Here is a 27,556-nt window from a genome sequence, read left to right on the forward strand (position 1 = left end):
GCTGTGAGGGTCATGGTGGATGTTTGACATCGAGCGAACTCCAAGCAGCCTGTAGCTAAGAGCTAACTAAGCTAACCCTGAGATAACAGGAGCTAACCAGCTAATGGAGGTAAGCGGGCTAAAGCTAAGTCACGTTATTAACCGGCTTAAAACCGTGGTTGTTCTACGTTTTTCTTAATTAAGCGGGAGATCGGGTACTTGTCAATCAAAAGGACACGCCCCTAAATGTGCTGAATTTTGAGATTAAATTACTTTTAAACGGGTGAGTTAGAAAAAAAATTCACTCCCTCACAGTTGTCATGAAGGTAAACCTGACCAATAATCCAAAAATGGGTTTTTGAACCAGGCTGTAAACATGTTTATTTCTGCTGGGAAATTGGTCTTTTTAACATGGAAGTCTATGGGGATCCGCTCTGTTTTGCAGCCAGCCCCTAGTGGATGAAGGGGGAACTGCATGCACTTCCGCATAGGCTTCACTTTTTACCGCCGTAGGGTCCATCCATCTTTCATATACGGTCTACGGTTGAAACATTGAAAACAAATCCATTTTGCTAGTTAGACAACCCTCCATTCTTGAATTAAAAAAAAAAAAAAAAACTATGCGAAATATCAAGTTTTATTTTGATCTGTATGCTTTTTGATGTGAGGCCAGTCATAAAGTGCCATTGAAAGTTGATAGGGCAGACATTCAAATGAGACGTCGCTGCTACGAAGGCCCAGTGATCAGCTCGAGGTTATCTAACCTGATCTTAATAAAAAGGTTCTTTATCAACTTTATCAAAATTACAACTCTGAGTTTTTTTTTTTTACATTATACATGAACCTCATTTAATTAACCTCAAGAAACCTTCGAATGTGGTTTAAATTTTGGCAAAAAAAATAAATAAATAAAGAAGTTAAATACTTTATTTGTCAACCGTTGCTGTAAGCTTTTGAGTAAATGGAAGCTGTTCTGTTCAAGACTAACACGCAAAAAAGAAATGAAAGTAGAGATTGCGAGACTGATTAATAACTGGAAAAAATAAACCTTTCCTTGGCTGAACTGGTAGTTGCTATGTTACTGAGCTGTTTACTGTTAAACATGATATTCAGATTACTTACAGCCAGCTAGTAGGAATATCTCTACGTGCATTACATGAATTTATTTAAATGATCCTTGTGTCTGACATGTAGTAGAATTCAGTCCTGCTTTAAATAACTGCCCTCAAGACTTCATGTTTTGCTGATCTGTTGCACTAATGACCATCATGTTGCTTTGTTGACAGATGTAGCAAATTAGAGGTGTGTGTGTGTGTGTGTGTGTGTGTGTGTGTGTGTGTGTGTGTGTGTGTGTGTGTGTGTGTGAAACATCAAGTCAAAACACACCATAAACTGTCACCTTCCACATATCTCCTGCTGTGCATAGTTCACGCAGCTTGTACTGGTTTGTTTATGTATGCCATTAGATGTTTGCATCGCTGACTGTACTCATTTGCATATTTCACCAGGAATGAAAAGAGAGCCAGACTCTGTTATATCCACTTGGCTTTTTTTTCCCTGCCAAATCATGTTAATTGGTGTATTTTACTGCTTTTAATGCAGCAAACGAGTCCAGAAGCTGTGACTGTTTGCAGAAACAAATGTGAGAGTCCATGAGGGAGTGAACAGGAAGTCCCGTTTTTCATTTCACATCATTTCTAAAAAATAAAAAGTATGTAAAAGAGTGTATTATGTAGAAATTACTTCCATTCAGGTTTGACAAAGGCAACGTATCCCTGCAGCTGCTCTGACGCTACGGTAATGACTTGGTTGAAGCAGGCATCACTGTGGTGGCCACGTTTTTACGCCCACCTCCCTAAAGAAATATGAGCGCTGCACTAATTACCTCATGTTTATATTGATTACACCCACCTCGTCCCGCTACTGTCTTCACTGCCACCCAGTACATTGCGCCTGTCAGGAATCAGGAGGCTGGAAGGACAAAATATACGAGCTGGCACTAAATGTCAACGATTTTCAGATTATCTGAGGCAACAGGAAACATTCAGCTGTGACTAATTGCAGCTGTAGCTCTAACAACATAAATCTGTGTTGTCATACATGTCTTCATTCTTCTCCGTCTCCGGCTGGCCTTCTTCGGTTATTTTTGAGCCATTATGAAACCATTTAAAAAGTAGATATGTTGCACCGACTTGTTTAGATGATGTAAAGCCAAGTAATGCTCTGGGAAATGTCCCTCTTTACAACCATCTCCGCCCATCCTTTCATCAACATTGATGTAATCAAAGTTTATAACGTGCTACATTTCCTGCAGGGTCTTGGTATAATTGAATTGTTGTGGAAGGGTCTTCTCTCTAGAAAAAGTCTCCCTTCACTCATCTCAATCAATCACTCCCTCTGAAGCTTATTTATATTCTCTCAAATACACCCGCTGTGGAATTTCTTCATGTGTTTTCCATAAATTTCCAGTTTTATGCTGATGACACCCTGGTGTGAGTGGCAGGAGCAGAACATGATTGACTGCTCTGTGTAGGTGTGTGTGATGCTTTCAAGGTGTATGAGGATCATGGGCAGCTCTCTGTGATTGGGAGCATTTCTTGGAAGAAAATGGCTCTCTTCACAGCTGCCTGCATCACTTCACACATCTCAGCAGACAAAATAGGTGTTAATATTTACATAACTAGATCTATTCCTGCTAATCAGTAGGAAATAATGACTTTTGTTTTTCACTCAGCCATCAACACAAGCTGAAAGCACTCATGTCTGTGTCTTGTTTATGAGTTTAATTTCTTGTTACATAATTGTTATAGATGTGTGTATTTTGGTCTGGTTACTTCCAGATCAACCTGATTCTTGCTTTCTTGTTGCGTGTTTGTCATTATCTCTCAGTAAATCTTGTTCTCTGACATCTTTTTTTTTTAAATTGTTGCCATTTGCCAGCAAGGTCCTCATCCAGTTATCAGTCAGTCTACTCCAACGATAGAAACCAATGGACTCAAACTGTCCTGCTAGTTTTATACTCTCCAACACACCTGATTCAAATCAAGCTCTGCAAAATGATTCAAGTCAAGTCTGTTAAAGGAGGACCAGTGTTTGAGACCCCTTTTCTGGTCTTATTGGTGTTTTATGGAACACTGTGGATCCAGCAGCACTTTGTATGTATTAAATAATCTTAACCCACATGGGTTTAATCTGACTTCTGCATTTGGGTCCTGTTCCTTATTTTATATCCATGGCTTACGATAGCTTGTCATAATTTATTTTGGTGCTGTTATCTCAACATCAGGGTGTTTGGGAGAGAAAACCCAAATGGGAGCCAAACCCCCCAAAAAAGATTAATAGAACATGTTGAGTTCAAACACATTCAAATGTTGCTTGGATTCATGTTACATATGTCACAAAATGGCTAAAATTGCAGTATTTTAAAGTAATTTGGAAAAGGGTATATTAAGAAAGGATACTATATTCATATTATTTAGTGTTGGCAGCAAGATCAAATGTCAGTGACGGAAACATGTTTATCTTAAATGCTAATAGCTACATCTTCACTGTAATTTTTTTTTTTTCTAAGTAAAAGCAACATTTAAAATTTCAACAAAGTACAACTGCATTTGGCACATTTCCATGTTTAAGCCATAAATCGTAATTCTCCTAAAATCTCGTGCGGAGGGACTCCACTTTAAGAACGATGGCGATACAAAACATTTTACATTTTGGAGCAGCTATTTGCCACTACTGCTGTTGTGAATTGGTTATTCGACTCCCCACATCACATCTAGTAAGATGTAAATGTAAAAACAGTGTTTCCATTGCACTCTGGCTGTGTATTTCTATACCGACACATCTGTAAAACTATCAAGTGAGAGTGTAAAAACCTTTTCATAACGTTTGTTTAAGTTTCATTTTTAATTTACAGGTTTCCCATCACCGTTTTTTAGTGAGATATTTGTTTGTTTGTTTGTTTGTTTGTTTTGCAATTCTAGGGGTGCTGGAAGCACAGCTAAAAGCACAGAAAAGAAAATCAGGTCCATATTTAGTTTGGCTTTATTTCAGTTTGAGTTAATAGTTTTTACTATTTTACTATTTCCTCATTTTCTTGTTATTTATTTGATTTGCTTTCACTGAAATTTGGTCAGCTGTGTTGTTTTTAAAGTGAATGAATAAATAACAGTAAATAAATAAGGTGGGAGTAGGAGATTTTACATAAAAAAAATAAAAAAAAAAGGAATTTGTGTGCATAGTGGAATCTAGTTGGTCATTTTTCCATTTTGTTTTGTTTGCTGATGACACTGGATTTATTATCCTGGTAATGAGATTTTCTTATAGGTGCAACGGCAGGTGCAAACACTGCATTTCAAGTCATGAGCTTTTCCAGCTCCATGTTACATAAACAGCTGTGTTCATGAATACAAATGAATGTATTTCGCAAACCAAATGTGTTTCCAGCAGCAACATGAACGAATACAACATGATGTTTTTGACAGGATTCTCTGTTGAATATTCTTTACAATTACAGCTGCTTATTTCACACCATGTGAGGAGCCTCATAAAAATAATATTTAGAAAAAAAAAACAACAATATTTGACTTTAGTATTCAGTAGAAAAAAGCCTCGTTGGAATTAATTCTTGGTTTACACTCTTAAGTTGTCACGGTAATTTATCGGCTCCAGCTCTGATCTGCAAATTTTGGAAACGTGAGTTGCTTGTGGACACGCTACTTTTTGTTCCCTTTCCAGAATGAGTGAAGAAGAAAACACTATAACACTGGCAGTCACCTGTGTGTTGCTTTCAGATGTTTGCAGATACTATTTTCTGTTTTGTGCTTGAATCTAACGCCAGGATTAAGCAAATGCTGGCAATGTCAGGTTGTGTGTTGCTTTTTGGCAGGTCTAATTTTCACTATAAATGAGTTCATTTTAATTCTGAAATGACTGTGCTGGAGCAGTTTCACATTATAAATATATGCATTTTCACTTTACATTACAAAAGGAAGAGATTTCCGAAGCATTCAGCTCAGATTTGGAGAAATTTAATTAAAAATATCTGCCGAGCACACACCACTAAATGTTTACGTGAGGAAAATATTTTTTCTAATCTGAGTGGACAGACTCTTAAAGATTTTCTGGAAGGAAAATATGGAAACCCTATCAGCCCTAAACACAAACTGATTTCCCCCCTAGACATGTAGCAAACAAAGTTAGTTTCATTACTTACTGATGAATCGTGAGCAGAAAAGAAGAGAGTTGGACTGTGTACACAGGTAGAGTGTGTGCAAAGAAAAACCAAAATTGCAGAAGCCAAAAGCTTATACTTAAGAAGATTTAACATTTCAGAAATGCTGAATGACACATGAGAGTGCTAAAAGCACCTGCAAGAATAACTGCTGTTTGAAAAGCCGGTCTATCCGAGTCTGCACTCCTGCACAGAATTATTAATGATTTTGGTCTCCATGTTTTTCAGTCTCTTATTTCTAACCTCTGACAGGTAGTTCCCTCGTCAATAAGGAGGCCTGTCCCAACATCTGGCCCGCTCCCTTTCCCCTCACGAGCATGTCGGGGAAGACGAGTGTGCCTCCCCTGCGCGCCCTGACGATGAGACGGCGGATTTACATTAGCCTGGTGATGCAGGAGCAGTGGCTTGCTGCCAGCTCTGATGGTCAGAGCTCACAGCCAGAGCATCTGGTGCGTTTGTGCTCACGTCAGGAGCAGCCAGGCCGCCTTCAGACACGCTCACCAATAATACACAGACAAACTGGCACACGGTCAGATCACAAAGTCAGAGAAACAATAATACTCAGGAAGTTAATCAGCTATTACTGGTTCAGCCAAACCTGTTGTCAGCCAGAAAGGGAGGCAGACTCCTGGCCTGAGCTTCAGCCAGTTATCACCAAGCAGAAAGGAGAAAGGATGGCTTCATTTATGGAGGGGTGGCCTTCAATCTCTTGGGGGCATCAATGTGTTCTATTCACCAGCAAAGCTGAGAAGTGGATTATTGAAATGACTTTTTACAGAATAACCTCCCTTCCTTCCACAAGTCATCAAGCTGGAATTCTTTTTTTTTAGATTTTATCACAATTTTCTGTAAAGATGGAAATGTGAGGGTCTACGGAAGACATTAGCTTTACCCTTAGAGAGGCTCTGAATGTGGATATCCATCAGCCGTAATGGTGGATTGGTGGATTGGTGCATTAGTGGCGGGAAATGCAGCAACATTGTGAGGAGGGTTGCATTACGTCTGTAACAGAGAGGAAGAAAGCTGCTGCTCTTTAGCTGAGCCGAGTTAAAAATGCTTGTGACGTACAGCTGAAATAAGCAATAAAAGTGACAGCAATAGGCCCTGCAGTGCTGCTCAAGCAAAAAAAAAAAAAAAAGATGGAATAAAATCCAGGGCAGTAAAGAAAGAAGGGAAGATTTTAGTTGATCTCAGGTAATGGTTTCTATCTTTCATGCCTTGACACCTTCTCACAGGTAAGTCCTTTTTTCTTTCTCAAAATGGTCCATTTGACAAATGAATCCATTCACGTAACCATAAAACCACAGCACAGATGACTGCAAATGCAACAGCTTCAGCGGTATTGGGTCGCTTACATCGCCACTCAAACATACTTATTGCAAAACAGTATCGTAGCTTTTTGTAAGATACTTAAAACCTGAAATATTCTGCAGCTTTGAAGAAGCTGTAAATGTGTATTTATAATGGTCAGGAATGTTTCATTTCCCATAGGATTTAATGGAAAAGTGTGTCCAAACTTTGACTGGTAGTGTACGTGTCATAGATGGATTTCATTAGGGAGGGATTAATAGAAAAGATATAAAATAAATAAATGAAATGTATGTATACTTTAAACTGATTTGTTTGGTGATTAGATTTTTATCTTGGTAAAACCGCACCACTCCAGTGTCGGATGTACTTTGATGGCAGGTGGAGAATTTGTCTGTGGAGGGTGCTTTGGTATCAGGAGGAAGGGGAGGATGAGGAAGAGGCAGTAGAATGACAGAACAGACAGTTTTAGAGAACAATGGTCAGACTAATTGGCTCAAGCAGCAGACAGAAAGAAGATTGGAGCAGCACTTTCAGTGACAGCAATAATCAGGTGAGGGTGGGCACACTGAAGAGACTCAGTGGAAGTGACAAACCACAGCATGATGAAAAGCCCATTATAGATATAGATATAGATATAGATATAGATATAGATATAGATATGATTCACTAATCACCTGCAAACCCAAAGTCATGCTGCTTGAGTCAATATTCAAAAATTGACTAATTGCTCCATTCTTTATATTTTAGGGGGAAAAAAAAGATTTAATAGATTTTCTTGCAAGAATTTGACTTAGAAGATAATTATTGAAAGGTTTGAAGCCAGTCGGTGTTAAAGCCCCGAGGGTTCCCTTCAGCTCCTCCAAAACCAAATGCAGGCTTGTTTACTGGTTGATGAGGCTCCCACTTGTGTGTGTAACTTGAGCTTTACTGAAAGTGTTGAGATTATACAAATGTATCTCCTAAGAATGATGAGTAGAAAGGAATTTAATACATTAAGAAATGTACACTCTGGGACATGTAGTTGGAAACTGCAAAACAAACAGAAAGCTGGATAATCTGTACGCTTAAAGTCAGTTGTGTGATGTGATCTTGCAGGGTGTTGCTGTAAATGTATCACAAGTCATAACTGCTCAGAAACCTAGTTTTTTTTTTTTTATCTGAGTAATTGCTTATTTAATTTGTAAAAAAAAAAAAAAAAAAAAAAAAATCCATCATTAGATTGTAAATATAAAGAAAACATACTTTCTAAATACGGTGAAAAAAAACAAAAAAAACAACAACATGGCATCTATAATCTTTAACATGGGTGACCCTGATCCATCAACCGTCACACTGAGTGTTGGATCTCTCTGCTGAGTGCTTGTCTTGCCTCCAGCAAAGACACACAGCAAAGCCAGACCTTCACAAAGCGCCAGTCTCCCTCTTCACCTGTGGTCCAGTCACCCCTGAAACTAGACTCCCTCTTCCATCATGCTTGAAGGGGCAATTTAATTAAAGGCCAGCTCAGAGCAAAGAATACCCATCACCCTATTCTTGATGCGTCCACATCCAGCTACCACGGAAAACAAATAAATCTCATTGCGGACAATGTCTTGGCCCAACATACCAACTGTAAACGAACTCCAAGAGAACAGATTGTAGAGTAATGACCACAATTTACTCAGAATATGCGTTGGGTTAAATATTGTTTGGGCTTTATTTTCATGAGAATGGACCTGATGATTGACAGTTTTTAATTGAGTCCAGCTTTTGAAATCTGTTTTCTAATTTACCTGCAGTTCAACATGAATGGACTTCATTTTTTTGTCCCATCTGGTAATGCAGCCCATTCATTCGCTCTCTTAATGGCCTGTCATCTGTTATCATGTTAACAATGTGTTGGCCACGTACAGAGCCAACCCCACATTTCTGTGGAGACAGTCACTGGGCAGCCGCTCTGCTTTTCAGTTTCAGCAGAAACAACTCAGTTAAACGATCAAAGTCAATCTTTTGCACTTTTTAAAGCCTAACATGATAACGTGACCATTTTATTATTAGTTAAACGCAAAACTTTGAGCATCCTGCTCAAAGTTATGCTACACCGTAAAAAACAAAAAGCCGGGCTATTTATTTTATTTAGTGCTCTCCACTTGTTTTATTTATCTTTATTTGATTTTTATTTGATAGGGACAAGTATGCTCCATGAATGATGGCACAAACTACAGCATTTTAGCCAAGGCTAATTTTCAAAGCCCGTCCCTAGTTGGGGTTTTACACAATAAGAAAGTTTACACAGTTTACATTGCATTGCAAAAAATTAAAAGTTACACATATGTGACTATACAAATACAAATACGTATATGTACACCAAAATGTAAAATTAAGTGTTATGAGACACACTTAACTTGTGACTGCACATTGGTAATTGCATATGGGCAATTATTATTTAAATTGTTTATGTTTTGATGTAAATAATGTTTGAGATAAATAAGTTTTTGTACCAAAACAGTTTCACAAAAAAACAATAAACTTAGACGGGACACTGCATCGGTTTTGTACCCCAAATCTACAAATCCTACAGGCCAACACTATGGTAGCCCTTGAGGGACATACGTGCTACTGGAAAACCCATAACATTACATACTGAGTTGGTATATTACAATACTACTCTCATGTGATTTATTGCAACTGGACATCTAGGTAAGGTTCACAGTCTGAAACCAAACCAACATGCAAATATTAAACAAGTTGGCGATGCAGCTGTAACATGTGGCCACTTAATCATCTTGTTACCTCGCATTAGTGGTCTATAGTCAAGACTAAATACATGGCCATGGAACAGCATCTTGTGACTTTGCGCTGGTGTCACCACACCTGATCTGTGAGAGTCTCTTTTGTTTATAATGTGTTTCAAAAGGTATTTAACATGGAACAAAGTTTTAAGTCTGAAAGCAGAAGAAGAAAAAAAGCTTGTACCATTGATTGTTAAAGGTTTCCAGGTATCATGAGCCTTGGATTCAGGTATCACGACCTCTTCCCCATGAAGTTAGTCTTGGCTATGTTTCTGCTCTGGCAGGTTCCCCAGGTACAGCTGTCTCCCATCAGCTGATCTTTGCCTCAGTGTATAATAAAAGATGTGTGTTTAATCTGTGTTACTGGTTTTCTGTCACCACTAATAACAATGAAAGGGGGCGATGTGCTCACTCTGATTTTAGGTAACATAAGATGATGGTGGAACTTCAATCAGAGAAACCATTTTGTGATAGAAGATTTTGCAGCTCCAACAAGATGCAGAATTTCCTTCTTTTTAAAAAAAAAAAGTTTCTAGCTCACACATCAAGGAGGGCTCACCATGGCTTGAACTTGTGTCAGTGACACAGAGAATGTTTTAGTGTGTTCAATTTAATACCAGCAAATCCTGCGAACACACTCACATCCGCACTCAGTTCTGCCTCGTATGATGAAGGTTGAACACTGAAGCAACACTATCAAATATTTTCTGCAAGTCAAAACGGTGCGTAGGAGTTCCATCTGTCATGGATTTGTTCACCTTTCTCCTAGGCACTTGTTTCTAGAAAGGGTGTGAAAATAATTTTCTTTAAAAAGAAAACAAAGAAAAAAATCAAAATCCTCTTAGAGCTATATCTGTGCAAGCTGAATATCTTGCCATAACTTTGTGCTTGACTTAAATATAGCTGAAAAATCTATGGATATGGCTGAATGAATAATTCAGGCAAAATGATGCAAAATTCTCTTATAACATTTTCTCCGTAAGAACTGTTGAAAATCTTTTGTTGTTTTTAATCTGATGTCTTTATTTGGCTGTTTAACACAATCCTCAAGGTCTCCCAGGCTTAATTATTCTCTAAGTAGACTACTCAGTCCTGAAGTGAGGTTATCCTGCTCCAACACATCTGACGCAAATAAACGATTGTAGAAGCTCAGCTCTTCAACTTTGTCTTGTCTTTATTAGTTACAAAAATAAAACGCATGAGTCAGCCATTCACCAGCTAGCAGTTGGACAAGCAATATTCAATCAATAGCTGCTCTCTCGCGCCTGAAGCTTCCCCTCCATCTTTATACTGGAGGCCCCTCCTACAACACAAACCAGCATTAATTGACATTCACATTACAATTAATACAGTGCCTAGATACAAACTATACTACGTACGTCAACCTGCCAGTAAAATTTAGCCAAGGCTATAAACATTCCAACATGGCTCAATATATACATATAAAAATAGATTATTCAGTAAAGATCAGTCACATTAACACGAACAGGAAACACCCCTTCAAGGTCTCTACACATGGTACGTGCCATTTCACCTGCTCTATAAAGGTATTTGGACACTCACCATTCTGGTTCACCTACTCACTAGGAGGCATGGTCTACACCATGACAGAGTCACTGCGCAGAACCTCATATGCTGTCGGGTCAATTAAATTTGAGTCAGGTGCGTTGGAGCAGGGATACATTGAAAACCTGCAGGAGTGTCATGTCAGTGGATGTCATCATAGAAGTTTCTTTGTGCTTGTTTGGGTTCAGATGACGGTGATACAAGCAGACCCAACAGTAGTTGTCACACTGGTTCTGCTTGTTGCTTTTAGCACATAAATCCTGACAAATTAACTAAAGAAAAAAAAACAAAAAAACTAACTGATTACAAGTTGTGTTGGCTGCCAAAATGTTGGCAGCCATGTCAAACTGATCAGGGATCTATCACCCTATCAGCCAAGACAATGAAAGCTTGTGCTTTTGTTGTAAAGCTGTGTTAAAAGCAGGTCGCTTAAGCAAGTTGTGGTAAAGGAAGCTGCAGAATCCCTGATAATTTGCAACCCAGTGGGTAGAATAAACCTAAATTTCACTTGAAGTTCCTGCAAAGGCTCCTCTAACTCCATCTTCGCAAATGATTGCATGAATCAGCGTCATAACCTTTATGATGGTCGGGTTTATTGCAGGACTTATTTTGCGAGCTGTCTGATGAACTATAAGTAACTGAATGTTATTTATAGCAAATTAGGCAAAACAGTCAGCGTGACTTATGCGGTCCTCTAAAGCATCCCTGTTTGCTTCATTCCTCCGTTGAAATATTTTCTGTGGGGGGGATGTCAGGAGAGGAAAAAGAATTCCCACTTAACATTTTAGCGTGAGGCAGTAATTGAACTACCTTGTGAATGTAGCTCCCATCTCTCATCCTCTTGTATGCGCTGTTGCTCATTCACCCCAAACAGGACAGCCAGAGAGCTCGCATTAAACAGGCCTGCTCATCATTTGTCACTGGGCCCAGGGGTAATGAACAGGGTGAATTGAATGTACTCTCTAATTATGGAAAGGACAAAAAGCCAGTCAGGCTCCGACGTCAAGGTCCCTCTCCTGCAGCATCATGGAGAGCAGCTCTCACTCATAAATCAGAGGTCGGGTCTAGATGCACAGTGAATTAGAGACTAAATAAAAGGGAGAAATAGAAGCTTGTTTAGACCTCAGAGGATCAACTATGCTAAGGCCTGAGACAGATGATAAGTAACTGGGTTATCCTGTATGTAATAACATGCTGATAACCCGCTGATCAGCATCCAGCACTGTGAGCAGCAGAATCACGATGATCACGCTGGCCCTGACAATCAGCCTGTGAGTGCCATAACCTTGGCGCTACAAGGACCATTATGATCAATCAAAGCGCTCCTGCGGCTGTCCGCAAGCTAGGTTGCTTTAATGGCGATTGCGTTTTAAATTTGTATGACTTCTCCCAGCCTGATGGTGATGGTGAGCCCACAAAGAGCTGCGCCGCCCACACAGCAGTGATCCACTGGCCCCTCGTGTGTACTCACTGAAACTTACTTTCAAAATGGTTGAAGTTAAAGTGGAACTATTCTGTGCATTTCAGGCTAATTTATTTTTATTTCTGAGACCAGAAGGGCTGGGATTGATCGAGTTATTGTCACAAATCGCTTTATTTACTTCAGACCGACCCTCTCCGTAGGCTGTCAGATCAGCCTGCGGGCAAAATGAGTGGATTGAGACTCTTCCGCATTAAGCCCCGCCTCCCGCCACTGCACTACATTGGGAGCGCGCACCGCACCTGCTTTCGCTGTCATTGTAACGTCTCATAAACTGAAGGATTAGGCTAATATGAACTCAATAAAAAAAACTAAATACAATGTCAACACATAGCATACAGCCCTACATGTTGGAACCTGAATCAGAGCCTGAAAACAAAGTGGAAAACAGCAACCCACAGCAACGAATGCAGCAGGATGTCTCTCTTTGGTAAACTCACCAACCATCGTTGGAAATAACTTTATCCCACGTTTTCCACCCACCTGATGTATTTGTACATGTCCTTGTTAACCAGTAGACGGTAATCAATCACCGAACCTTATCCCCCGGGACGTCACAAGGATTTCCAAGTAGAAAAAACTCTCTATAATGACGCGTTTTTCGTCGCCATGGAACCCGAACAGAGAGAGTGCTGGAACTCAAACTCAAACTCAAACATGCGTTTAGGTGATAAAAAAAAGTGCCGTTCACATGTCTGATGAAGATTCAACACTGCAACACTGTAGAAAGCTCAGAAAACTCCAAATACCATAATAGGACCCCTTTAAAGTTCACATGAAACTGGTTGTTTTGAGTTTGAACACATTTTTAAGTGTCCACCCTCCCCGAGCGAGCGGCTGTTTGAGGAGCAGGACTGCAGTGGCAGACTTTTAATCAGCTCTCGGCTCAGTTACTTCTTTAGCTTCAGCTGCTGAAATTGGTGGCTTCTCCTTTTCTGGCCTCCTTGCAGCACTTAAAGGCTCTAAGAGATTTGATGCCTTCATCCCACATGGGCGTACTTATGTATTATTTATAAAAACCAGCATAATGTTCAAACAGTATTTCAGGTTTTCACAGAACTTCTAATATCATCCCATGAAAATAAATTCATTCACTTTAAATCATTTTGAGGTATTACGACTGTAAAATATCACAATACCATCCTGTGAATATATTGAGTAGTAAATTTCTTTAGTCCTGTCGAGACACTGGAGCCAAAAACCAACGTTGGGAAGTGAAGTGTTGCTGTGATAAAGAATCATTTTCTGCTAAGCTTGTGCTGAACTTGTGTTTTGCTTCCCAAGTGGAAGTGGTGGATCTAGAAACCAGGGTGGCAAAAGAATGGCAAGAGAGAGGCGTTAGCTGAGTTGACCTAAACACTTCTCATCCGATCGAATGTTCAGTCTGAAGAAAATAGGTCAACTAACACCTCAAACTATCCGATCAGCTTCAGTCGCAATGAATTCTCAGTCCGACTGAGAGGGTTGCTTTAAACATTCCTCCATCTGATGGACAGGACAAATAAGCATGTACAGACTCACTCCTGTGGTTTAATATGTTTTCTACACATGCTTCCACCTCGTGGGGGTGGGGGTTAGGTGATGTGGTGAATTTCAGGAAAAGGCTTGAAAAACGGCTGCAGCCATGCAGAACTGTGCTGATTGGAAACTCTTACAGAGTAAAGGATTACTGATCATCTCTGCAGTCATGAGCCTGAAAACAGGGTTGCTAATGCAGATATTTGATCAGTTTTTTTCGTTATTGTTGTTGTTGTTGCCTCTTTTCAGGCTTTTAAGCTTGTAGGTGGTGTGCTATAGCCCCCCTGTTGATTCACCTCCACTAAGCTGTGAGCATAAGAGAGGCTGAGTTCTTCTTTTCAGGCTTTTTAAAGGAGACTGAATAGCTTGGACATTATAGACATTTCTACTGTGGGGATTTGTAAAGGCTGTCTGCATGTTTTACAACAGAAGAACATTCCCTAAATATATAAGTGTGTGTCTATCAGAAAATAAATATCTTATTTGGAGCTTTAATTATTTTGATTTTGTTTTATTTCAGCTCTCACTGGACACCTGAATATTTTATCCATTACAGAGACAAAGACATTTCCACTGTGAGTTGCTACAGAAATTTAGTAAAAAGTCAACTAAAATGCAGGAAATGATGCATTTAAGCCTCAAACCTCCCACAGGAGTGTGTATACTCTGATATGTTCAAGCGTTACCACTGATACTATTGTCATCAACATCAAACCTCTTCTCTTAAACATCCCTACAAGCCACAGCATAAACCTGCCGTCGTCTTTCGTTGTCACTGTTTTTGGTTGTCAGTCAGTTTCATGCTCTGGTTTCTTCTCCCAGCCAAATGCCTGAATGTCAGGTTAGCTGGTGATCCTAAATGGACCGTAGGTATGACTGTTTCTGCGTGAGCTCTTACTGGGGGCTACCTGCCTCACACCCCATCACAGCTGGGACAGATTCCAGATTGCAGCGACCCAGCAAAGCAGTGAATGGATGGGTGGTTATGTTGGCTCCTCTTACTTTTGTGTCTTCCTCTCTCCTCCATCCTCCTGTCTGTGACCTGGAAATCAATCTCAACAAACCATGCTGAAGGATGACTCAGTTTCTATAATGCAGCTGGAAGAGAGAAGAGTAAGGAGAGAAGTGGAGGAGGACTGGAGGGGCTGGATGCCAAAACACAGAGGTGAATACCTCCGTCTGCACCAGTCCTCCTCTGTTTCTTTTGTTGCTTTGGCTGTGGATGCTTCTCTTTGTTTGTGTATAAATGGGTTTTCCTGCAGCTGGAAGATGAGCACTTCATTTTTTTTTTTTTTTTTTTTTTTTTTGAACCAGTCTCTGTGGATGATCTCCAGGTTATCCATCACACATACAGATCCACCAACAGCGAACCCTGTTACACCTGTCTGCCCACAGTGTCTGAGCTCCATCCCACTCAAACTCCCCAAACCTCCAGACTGCTCAAATAAATCTGTTAAAGCACTGTCCTCCTCCAGTGCTCCCTGGATCCCTAGTCACTAAATGTTTTGGTATCTGTGACAAATAAATAGATGTGACGCATTAAAACGTTGCCACTAAATCTGTTAATGAACATCTGGCGGATATGAGAAGGTAGAGCAGTGGGCTGGAACGAAACAAAAGCCAGGTGATGCAGCTCTCTCTCATCTTACATTTCACTGACGTTCATTTGACATGACAGAGCATATTTAGGGATGTTTCCTTCTGAAAAATCCCTGTTGTCGTTTCTCCAGACGTCCCATCATCTCCTACACACATCTTCGGTGGGAGGAACTGATGTGCCAAAAGAAAAATAAACAGAAACAATGTAGAAAGAATGGTTCCTCCCCCTTTTCCCTCCATTTAAAAATTATATTTTGGTCCAATTTATGGTAAAATAAGCATATCAGCTCATCAGTTCTATTAAAGCTCGCTTGCTTCTGTAAATTGGTGATATGTTAATGCATGTAGCTGAAACTTTTACTGTAGACAGATCTAATATGCTCAATTTGCCAGATTGTCTCAATTTTCTTAAATATCCCCATTAAAGCTCCAAATGGCCTGGAAGTGTTCCTTTCACACATTTAACGGAAAGCTTTTCTTGGAAAACAGTTTTTCTAAAACAGCATTTCTGTTGAGCCAACAACATTGCACATTGCTCCCCAGTGACTCTGATGGCAACACGATGCGAGCTGCTGCCACAGGGAAGTTCCTCCTCCATCTCTGCTGAACGTTCTGGATATTTATTGAGTAGATTAAACTCTATTACTAGCAAACTGAGGTGAAACAGAGAGCTGCTTTACTTCAGAGTTAACTCAGTGTTTTACCAAAAAGTTTTTAGGATTTGTTTTAAAATATTCTACACATGTGATCAATAGTGAATTAATGACCAAGCGGCTGACTATGTCCCTTTTTGTTTGTTTCCTTTCAGCTACAGGGCAATTTAGTCCATAAAGAGCTAAAAACACATCAGTCAGACATTGTAGCCTTTAGCTAACAATGCAATGGACATAGCTTATGCAATGAACACAGCTTCAGTCCCACATAAACGTGGAATATTTACACATTATTCCCAGAAAAAGTGTTGCCATTGTCATGTTAGTGTTGAATTTCTGCTGAAAACAGCCTGAGAGCCTCAACTGACAGCTCTATACGCCATGATGCATGTTAACACAGCACATCCTCTGACTGATGCTTGTCATTTCACCCTGTGCACACTGACAAGATGATACCCAGCCCTGTAGTTTTATCCACTTTTATACAATATTAATGCACTTCTGGTTTACTGTAGTGCCTGGATCCCATTCCAGCAGCTGGGAGGTGAAAGACGAGGTACACTCTGGACTGGTCACCAGTTCATCACAGGGCCATTATACAGTCTTTCAATTGAATTCTTTCAATCAAATGAAGTGGCAAATAGAAAAGCAAGAGGATTAGATGTAAAAGGAATAAGACTTGCAGTACTGAGGTTGCTCTACATAAATGGTGCATAAAACAGAAAATGACTTCTCCGTGTTTTCTTCTTCCACTGGGGACAGAAACCAAAATTGTTCCGGATGACCTAAAATGCCTTTTCGGTTCACAATGTACCACAGAATCTAAAATGACTTCTGGGTTGAGCCATTTAAAGCTTTGTGAAAACCAAAAGAAGTTTTTAAATGGATAGACAGGAAGCTGGTATGGAGAATAACACAGATGTCACCTACAGCTGAAACATGTTACAATGAACGCCACACAGGGTCCAAAAGGGAAAAAAAAAAAAAAAAAAATCAAATCAAATAAATTGAATTGTGTCCATCTACACAAACATGTTGTTGTTTTATAGCTGTTTTATGGTTTACTGTGAGGTTGAGCTGTTATATATAATGTTGCTGACAGAACATTTTCATTAATGGAATGAAAAAACATTTCCTTTTTCTGCGGCTGCTTCTCTCCTGATCCCTGAACTCAGGCTTGAACAGCTTCAAAACAGCATTTGAGCCAACATTTTATTCCCTACTTTATGAAGTAGACCTGTTTTTTAAATAAGCCATTTACATTTCCATATCCTATAGAGACTGCTGGGCTTCTTGGTCGCTGTTGGTGTCACCTGTGGCAAACACAGCTGTATTCCATCTGTTTCTACTGGCTGGCTGTGTGCTGCAGAACCACTTCTACCTCCTCATTTATCAGATTTCAGGACATGCAGGAGCAGCCCACAGCAAATACCCCTGACCCGTTTTTAATCACTGAGCACATGATTCTTGGCTATTGCAAGGTGCTGCTTCCAGATCATCCAATACTCAGTGAAGAGATCAATGTAAAAGCATTCCGTCATCATCCTCATCTGCATCATCAACACTGCCACCATTTCTGCTTCAGATCGCTTGATTATTAACATGATTGTACTTCATTTAGCTCCTTCTTTCTGTGTTGATCTGGCTGCACTGGAACTTTAGTCAGCAAGTCTTCATTTCTTCTTTCAGTTTCAGTTTATCCATGAGGTAGGATGCCTTTATGTATGCATTTCCTATACTATGCAGTAACATGTCTCTTTGTGTTACTAATATTTAGATGGAAACACCTTAGTTCAGGTGGACGTGCAGCTTTCCTCCAACTGGAAGGTTGGTGGATCACATCCAGGCTTCCCCTGACTACATGCCTAAGTGGGCAACACGCTGAACCTTGCATTGCTCCCTAATGTGCCAATCGGGCTGTGAATGGATGACTGTGACATGTAGCATAAAGTGCTTTGACTGGAAAAGCGCTATATAAATACAAGTCCATTTACCATTGACTTACTGGTGACCATAAAGACCTGTTGTATATGTAAACTAAACCACAAACTTCTTCACGTGATGTGTCTTGTGCAGTACTTCTGCAGGATTTAATCGCCTTTGACCTTAAAAACAGTTTTCGCTTGGCTGTAATTTTCTCTCCCTGCAGCCCTGGGAACTTTACTTTGAAACATGTTTTGTACATAACATTCATTAATATTCATGCAGAAATCCAGTTGCTGCTGCTTGGGGCATAAAGTGCATAAAATGTATCACTTTAAAGAGGATTAAATGCAGAGATTAAAGCTGCATGTTTTAAAGCTTTTAAGGCACTGTGTGAGAATAAACAACAACTGTCTCGTTTTATCATGATGATGCGTTGAGCTCGATTTGTACTTGTTAAAGGCTTCATCTGAAGTGGAGACAACTTACAAATTCACATACATATTATGCAGCTTTTTACAAACGTGTCTGGATTAAAAGAAAAAACAATCAATCAGGTGTTCAATCCGATTTACAGCTTGTGAAATTTCATATTGAGACTGATGGTGCTGCAACTGCAAACCTGTCGAACGTATGTATGAACTGTTTACTTATCAAATGTATTCTTTGAATAAATCAAATGACCCGTACAACCCACTAAGGAAAAAGACCCATTTAAACATTGGACAATAGAAAGGGTTTAAAAGCTTAAATTGATGCCAGATCTGTATTTTGGTTCAACAACAGCAGTGATGAAGAATATGGGTATACCTATGTTTTCTATTCTATTCTATTCTATTCTATTCTATTCTATTCTATTCTATATATAAGTAAAAAATCATTTCGAAATACTTTGTCGGAAAAGAAAGTTTTTAAATGACAGCGTTACAAAATAGAAAGTCATTTTTGGTGCATCTGTCTGCATTATTTCATTCATTTAGAAAGAAGTAAATCAGTTAATCAGTAATCATGTCTTCACACTTTTAAACTTTTAAAGTCACAAAGTTAAAGTTATCAAATTTAGTGATGTAAGAACTACAGTATAATTCCCTGTTGTGATGAGTAGCAGATGTAGTTTTGAAAGAACACAACTTTATTTGAGCTAATCTGATATTTGAAGGTTTGAAATGTGGGATTAGATTTTTTTTTTTAAGTTGGAGCCAGCTATATTAAAAATATTAAAAGAAACTTGGAACATTGTCAATTTTTAATAAAACTTGATTTTCAGCTTATTTAAGCTACTTCTCAGATTTCCTTTCCTTTCATCAAAACGAGTGAGCATCTTCATTTTATTTTACTTTTAATTAACTCATTCTGCATTTTTGTGTTAGAAAACATATGTAATATAAGTGTTAAGATGCAAAGAAGATGAATGTCTTTTTTTAATGTGTGGCTATGAAACTCCCAAGGTTGATCAGTTTGAAGAAGGTATGGTCTAGTTGTGGATTTTATGTCATAACTGTCGTGCGTTTATACATACTTGATCATTTTCATGTTAGTGACAATGTGAATAAAAATGTAAATTCGCATTAAAAAAAATGTACTTTTGATATTTAGATCTTTACTTTATAAGCATCAAAGTTCCATTACATCACTTACATCTAAAACTTCTTAATTTGTCTCAACCTGAATTCAACAAAAAGAAGTACAGAAGAAACATTTCCTCATCTTCACTCAAACTTATTGACTCAGAATCAAAGAAATGAAGCTGTTTATCCTAATTCTTTATGTTTAAAAATACCAGAAGAAAAAAAAGTGAGAAAGGCACAGATGGGAAATTTTGTCAAATGAGCAAGTATCACCTTTTTATGAAGAATTCTATGATTATATGGAGAAGAGGGTGGTATGGGGAGGTGCAACCAGAACTTGCATGTATACCATGGTTGCTTGGACAGGACTCATTGTGCATACTTTGCAACAGCGTGGCTTCATAGACAGAATCAGTGTGTGCTTGACCTGCTTGCACTCCATGTCTCTTACTTGAAATGAATGAAGCATCATTCAGAGATTAATCAGAAGCATAAATAACAGACTGATGAGCAGCTGAAAAAACATTCAGTAATGGAACCAGATTCCTCTGGAAAACTCCAAGAATAAGTCGCCAGTTTCCAAATGATCAAAAGCTGTAAGGTTTAAAACCATGCAGGGTAATGCAACATGTCTCTTCCCCAACAATATTTAAAATGTGTTATTGACATCAAATTATTGAATTTAGACCATTTTTTCGACACAATCAATTTGGTCCATGAAGATTTGAAAAACCTTTGGTAACACCAACCTACATGTGTTTTATCCCTTTTAAACTATTCTACATTCTCTGAACATCTGTGTCAAAACGAAATGTTCATATAAAGGCAGGAAAGTAACTGATGCTGATTTCACTGTGTTTTGACTAATTTATGGATCTGTGTCTGAAATCAAACCAAAACCTTACAGGTTTAAGAAGTTATCTGCACATGCAAAAAAAAAAAAAAAAGTCAACAGCCTGAAAGATCCCAAAGCTGCTTTGTAAAACGTTCTTTGTTTGGCTCACTAAATTAGGCAAAAATCCTTTTCAGTGCTCCAAGATCCAGATACAGAGTGCTGAAAAGAGGCAGTCTGCATCTGTAACATCTGCTGTTTTCAATCTGAATCATGCTTTCAACAGCAAACATTAAAACAGAAAAAAAAAACACCATTGAATTACTGATTCCCTCTAAAATCGCTGTTCAGAAAATAAACTAAAAGGTCTTATCAGACTTCCGCAGGTGGTGTGTTTAATTACCGCGGCGCCTCCTCCAGAACCAGGAGCGGCGGGAGGCTTTAGGACCCTGCGGAAGTACAGTATTGAACATCTGCCGCCTCGCTCTCCTCTATGAATCGCGCCTGGACTCTAATTTGAAGACACACAGGCAGCAGCAGCAGGCTGGCTGGCTCTGCTCAAGACCCGGGATGTCAGGAGGAGGACTCTGGACCATGAGAGAAAGTGGACTCAGACGCACTGAGCTGCAGCGATAAGACAGCGCGCCGCAAAATGAAGACAGCTATGGTAAATGTTTCTGTCTTGTCGTCCCGTTGACAACTGTTTGCGCTTGCTTGTAGATGCGAGGTTTGTTCCCAGAAGTGTGCTCCAGTCGCTACATAATTCTGCTCAGAGAACAGTGTCGGATCAAAAGATTAGGATGTGAACAATGGGCATCCAGCTGTGCGCGCTGGTTGGCACCACAGCGCGCATCCATTACAGCGCGCTCGCTGTAAATTGTCTGATTTCTCACTGTTTCATGGAGACACCACGGTTTTTATTAAGTATATGATATCACTTTGTTTTAGTGCTGTGTAATTAAAAAAAATCTCACATGTTATATTTTAGATTAAAAACAAAAGATTCGAATAATTTCTCTTTTTAACTTTTTGTGTTCTCTGACTTGTGGCACTTTGTGTATTTTACTTTACAAACATGCTTGTGAACGCAACCCCAGCTGAGAATGATGATGATGATGATGTTTGTGCCCAGCTGATGGCTTTCCTTCCTCAAGCCCTATAAGTGCAACCAAAAGTCGCCTCGGTGCAACAGGACTAACTTGTCAGCATCTGCTTGTGTCTTTGCGTCAGCGCCATGGGGTAGCCGTGCTTCTCGTGCTTCTCCTGTGCGCCAGCTTGTTCCGTGTGTACAATGGGAGCTTCAACAGTCCTTCCAGGGACACTAATGGCACACACATCCGACAGCATGAACATCTGCAGCGACCCACTGAAGCCTCCGTCAGCCTGGCCAAGCCTCACCCGCCTGTCCTCCAGGGATACAGTGGCATCATTGACCATAAGGTAAGCAGATGTTGCCGTGCGTCTCCCTTATTATTCAGGGAACAGGCAGAAGAAAAGCTTCAAATGTGTATCTAATGCACTGCAAAGCAGCCAGAGCTTCAGGAAATGCAACCACTTTTAAATTCTTTAATCTGAAACCAAGTTCTGCACTCTGCCCTAACTTTTACCACCTGTAACACATGAACACACACACCTTTCCTTCATCCGCTGGCTGTGCTCTTTAGGGGGAGAGAAGAGTCTCCACTTTGTCATTTATCACAATTTTCTCAGACGATGTTGCGTCAAACTCAATACCCACCTGTCGTTACTAATAACAGCTTAGTGTACAAATGAAATCCTCGGCTGCAGACTTGCACTCTAATTGATAAGCCCGGGAGACCCGCAGTGAGGTGAACCTTGACGTCATGGTAGGGGTGTATTGACTTCCATCTGTTTACGAAGTCAGGAGAAAACAATCAATGTGAGTACTGAGGCTCTGCTGGAAAAGCCGACCTAATCACCACGTTGAAGGCTTTTATTTTTAGGACATCTACACGTTTCCATGTTTCCATTTTTCTCAAGACGATTCAGGGATGATCCCTGAAGTCATTTTACATCACTCGGTTGTAATTTCACCTGCATGATTTTCTCTGTTGTTAAGTTTCTTTTGTTCTGTTGTTTTTTTTTTTTTGTTTGTTTGTTTTTACTCAGCAGCCATTTTACAACTTTGTCAGTTTGCCGGTTGTTATTTTGCACATTTTTGTCATAATTTTGTCACTTCTTACAACATTTTGGAGTCATCTTTGTAGTCGTCTTACCTTCTTCAAAGCCATTTTGGATTTCTCTCCAGTCATTTCTCTTCTCTCCATGGTCACATAACACCTGTCTGAGCCCACTTTGCATCTCTCTTTGGTGTGTTTTCTCTTCACTGTGGTCACTTTTGATCTCAGTGATCATTTCCCGTCCCTCTGTAAATGCTTTGGCTTTCTCTGTAACCTGTAGTCATTTTGCATCTGTATTTTTTCCTTTCTGCATGCTTTTCTTTACCTTTTTGCATCACTTTAGTCATTTGTTCTCGCAGCTTTCATCTCTGGCTTTGCAAGCCTCTGTAATGATGTTGTGCATGTTTGTGCTTTTACATTCATTTTGTATCCATCATTGTGCTTTTGTTTCCCTACAGTCATTTTGAATGCCTAAGTACTTTTTTTTTTATTTTTTTTTTTTATAAATAGCCAAATTATTTTGCATGTCTCTGTAATCATTTGCATTCCTTTTGTGTCACTGGATATTGTTTTTTAATTAGTCTCTGTAGTCACCTCATTTGGTTTTGTAGTCAGCTTATGTCTGCACAGTAAATTTAGAATGTCTCATGTCTTTTTTTTGTCTCTGTTGATATTTAGTCGCCAATTATATTTCTTTTAAAGTGATTTTTTACTTCCCTTCATTACCATCTTGCATCTTCGCTGTCTTTTGATTGGCTTAAAAACAATTCTCAGACCTCTGGTCTTGTTTCCACTTGGCTCTTTTAGTTATCCATCTGTAAAGCTGCAAACGCCATGCGTGGCTGGCCAATTCATACTGCTATCTCTGTCTCAAAGGACGTATTGGTAAGCTTCTGGGAACCATAAAAGTCATCAGTTCATGCCATCTGCATATATGTAGTTGGACGGCCTGCTGTCTGTTTTGGCAGGGAGGGGATTGCTGTGCAGATGAGACAAAAAAGCAACGCTAACTTGTATTAAATGGGCTGATTTAGGTGTCAGCACATTGTTCCTGAACGTGGAAAACAAGAGACTTGACTGGTAAATGGTCTTTTTCCACCCCTTTAAAGCCAGACCCAAGAAAAAATGGTAACAAAAGTTATATTTTTTTAATATGTGGTCTTTACTTTGTCTTTTGACAAAAAGTAACATGTGGGAGCTATTTTCCCTTTATTTCCATGTGATATGTCCAAATTATGATAGTGTAATCTTCTGCTTCCTGGTATCCATTAGTAGCAGAAGACAAGTATCAGATTGTGTTCAACAGAATTTTTTTTTACCATAAAGTGATGCAAAACTTCTCAGAAACTTTGTGTATCAAATCACAGGGCTGAATTAAACTTCAAGGGATCTGAAGAGTCTTTTTACCTTGTGACAAAATAACAGAAGAACAGAACTATTTTGCAATTAAAGTAAATGTCCTCGGTGTTGAAGAGAGCGTTAGCTGCGAGGAGCTCACTGACAACTTCAGCTAACAGTTTTTTCTGTGGAAGTGTTGCAGATCTATTCGTGTCGCTCAGCTCGGAGTAATACGCCATTTCTCTGTATTTACTCTGTATATTCACAAACTGCACAAACTGGGAATCAAGAGCTGTTTCTCTGGTAGAAAATGGTGCACATTTTTCATCTTCAGTGGCGTTGGAGGGGCGACTGTAGCTCAGGAGGAAGAGCAGTCTTTCAACTGGAAAGTTGGAGGATCGATTCCAGGCTTCACTACATGCCTCAGTGTCCTTGAGCAAGTCACTGAACCCCCAACACGTGCTTTGAGTGGCTGGCATGACTGGAAAAGTACTATATAAGTACAGGTCCATTTAGCAGAGGAACTATGGCAGCTGTTTTAATAGAGATTGACTTATATGTTTCAACAAGATTATTTTATACTATAATTTGTATAACTGAGTGCAAAAAAATGTAAACTATGTATGAAAGTATGCTTGGCTTTATCAGCAAAAGATTTAATTAAAAAAAAACGACTCATTTGAATAATTAATGTTAAAACGTATGGAAAATAAAACATATTGTTCATATTTGTCTGACTATAATGATGGTAGCTATTAATTAATTTTCTTTTACAAGTAAATAGCAGGCTTCTGTAAAAAACAGGGAAAATAATGGTGCAGTTTTAAATCTTTTTCCTAAATGATTTCCGAGCCAGAAATCTACACTTCAGTATTTCACACATTCAGCTCCAGCTTTAATCCTATCTATATTCAGGCAGTTTGATACAGGGCTTTGTTCAAATATCATTCACAGACTAATTTATATTCCTAAGAGTGTGACAACTTCTTTTTCTGTCTGTTGCCGAAACAACCAGTAACGAAAAGAGGAGCGTGCTTCCAGCTTGTTTAGTTTCAACCACTGTAAAAGCAGAAAACAGTCTTAGCCCAAATGTAACAACTCATCTACGACAGCTTCAAACTTTGACACTGCGCATCCTCTAATCCACGGCAATACGTCCATTAAGAGTGAACACAACAGCTGTCATGTAATGGACATGCACAGATGTGTATTATGGAGGCTGTTGCCACATTTACTGAAACAAAAACCCCTCAAGGTTTGCTTTGCTGTGAATAAAAAAAAAAAAAAAGTGCATTTGTTATTGTTAAACCGGTCAGATTCATTTTACATAACTTTTCCGATCTAAGCTATTCTAACATGAGTTTTCTTCTTTATTTATTATTGGTTTGTTTGACAGGGACACACACATTAATAAACATTCCTGGAAATGTGTCAGTGTTAGCTATACAGCTCATTTTTAACTGTTATCTCTGGGCACGGTGTACAACGCCGAAATGAATAAATGTTCATAAGTTTAGACAGTAATAAAGGTTAAGGCTACATATACACATGACACAGGATGAATTCACACAACACCATATTTACAGGGGGAAAAAAAGACGTGCAAACAGGCAATCCTCGACTATAAAAAATGTTTGTAGTACTTTGGGTTTGTTCTGTGAGCTTATGCACTGTGAACACACAAGCTCCTCAGTTCTCTGAAGTGCTGCATGATGGCCAAGGCAGGCTCAAGGAATGCAGACATGAGGGGTGATGCATACATCATCTTTACACGTCATTTTCTATTGTGGTTGATTTTAGTTGTTGTTTATAAGTGTTTTCTTAATGGAAGTGGGTTGTTAGCAAGACCAATTCCTAAGAAAGGGATTGCACATCATCAAGCCTCTACGCTAGAACCTGTCCAGCTTGGACAGGTTTCCCACCTGAAACCGAAACGTCTGTTAAAACACTGTTAGATCCCGAATAGCTGGCACACACCTCGGTGTGCAGAGGGAGAGAGAGAGACGCTTGTGGCTTTTTTGGTGGACTGCATTTTAAATGACCTTGTGTTCGGACTATAGACCTAGCTTGATTGGGTCATTAACAGCTCCAGTTACTTTGTGCGCCAGTGGTCTGCGACTGTTCATCTTTTTGTCTGTGAATCAGATTCATCTTTTCACGGCTACATCTGCAGCTTAGTGCACAAATAAATATAAAATGAGTCACTGCTGTCACGTTTGAGGGCAGCACTTTTGACTCTGTCTGATAAGCTAATATTCAGTGACCATGTGTGTTTTGATTTGATGAGAATTTGTCTGCGATGCATCACCGAACCCGGCTTTGGATTAGAATTGATTTTCCCGAAGTGAACTGGAGCAGCCAAGTATCATAAGTAAACCACCGCTTATTATTTTTTTCTTTTGGCAATAAGCTTATTGACATTGGGCGACGGGGAACATTAATTAGGGTCACGACTCCACTGGACATCATTTACGCTTCTTCAAATCTTGCAGCGTGTCACCCTTAGAGTCCCTCACCACAAGCTGCAAATCAATACTTTTATGACATGAATACATTCTGCTACTCCAGTACATGCTAGTATATTATACAGTACTACAGCCGGCGAACGCTTCACACTGCACTCAGGACTGCGAAAGTTGCTGCCTTCTTTGAACGTTTCTTCCTCTGCAGAGCTGAATGATCTGTGTTTGGAAAAAATTCTCTGACTTCACCGTTTGTCTTCCTCAGTTTTGCTTGTTGACTTCTGCACCATATTGATCTTTCCAAAATATCTCATGGCCGGCACGCAGGGCTCAGTGCCAGTCATCCTTTGACCTCCTCACTTTATCATCTCCAAGAGTATTAAACTCATCACAAGCCTGAAACCCTCTGAAAAGCTGCAAGTCTTTTTATTTTACAGACGTTTGGTCAGAATTTACCAGAACACTTTAAAGAAGTGTTTCTCTGTGATCTTTTGCACCATCTTCGCAAGGTTATGAATAAAAAAAAAAAAAAGACTTTTTGCACTTTGCAGACTGTACTTTTTCTTCAGAAGTCTGTTAAAATCTTTATAGTCCATATTTTAAATGCAGCATGTTTGATTTAGGTGAGAATGAAGGGAAACTTGTTTCCAGTTATGTAGCAGCGCTGGTTAGCCAGGACTGCCGCTGTGGAGGAGAGTCAAGAGATAATAAGGCAAACTTAGGCTTGAGATGAAAAGGGGGAGAAACTCTTGTAGAGAAAGGGCAAAGAGAATGTGAGAAGAGGACAAAACTGGCAAAGGGTAAGGAAGGAGAGGATGATAAAAGAGAATACAGGAGTCAGGAAAGGTTCAGCCTGAGAGAATGAGACAGGAGTGCGAAGGAGGAGGTAGAAACCGACACGCGAGGAAAAGATAGAGAAAGAAATCCCAGAGGGCTTCCTTTCTTCCAGCACTATCCTGCCTTTTTATTTTCTCGGTGAGGAGGAGGAGGAGGACGGGAAACTGCTCTTGCATGTCTCTCAGTGGAGATGGGGAGACGAGACAGCACAGCCGCCTTCGTCTGATTGGCTTCGTGACACCGGAATCATGCAGCTTCCCGAGTGATAAGTCAGGTGGAGCGGAAGTAATGGAGGAGTCTTGTCAAACAGGAGGGGCACCTTGATGTGGTGCTGCAGACAAATGA

The 27,556-nt window shown here is 39.6% G+C and overlaps 1 protein-coding gene across 1 annotated transcript in view; it reads left to right on the forward strand.

The window, feature by feature from the left end:
- The window catches only part of st6galnac5a (ST6 (alpha-N-acetyl-neuraminyl-2,3-beta-galactosyl-1,3)-N-acetylgalactosaminide alpha-2,6-sialyltransferase 5a), a gene marked incomplete at both ends in the record, with an annotated part of 91,551 nt that overhangs the window by 11,972 nt on the left and 52,023 nt on the right, over positions 1–27,556 (forward strand). Inside the window, 2 exons of the mRNA XM_079243751.1 lie at positions 5,465–5,635; positions 21,626–21,873. Of these exons, the coding sequence (XP_079099877.1) occupies positions 5,465–5,635; positions 21,626–21,873 (419 nt within the window). The remainder of the gene's footprint in view (positions 1–5,464; positions 5,636–21,625; positions 21,874–27,556) is intronic.

The sequence above is a fragment of the Telmatherina bonti genome (assembly GCF_933228915.1).
Source record: "Telmatherina bonti genome assembly, chromosome: 7".
NCBI lineage: Eukaryota > Metazoa > Chordata > Actinopteri > Atheriniformes > Telmatherinidae > Telmatherina > Telmatherina bonti.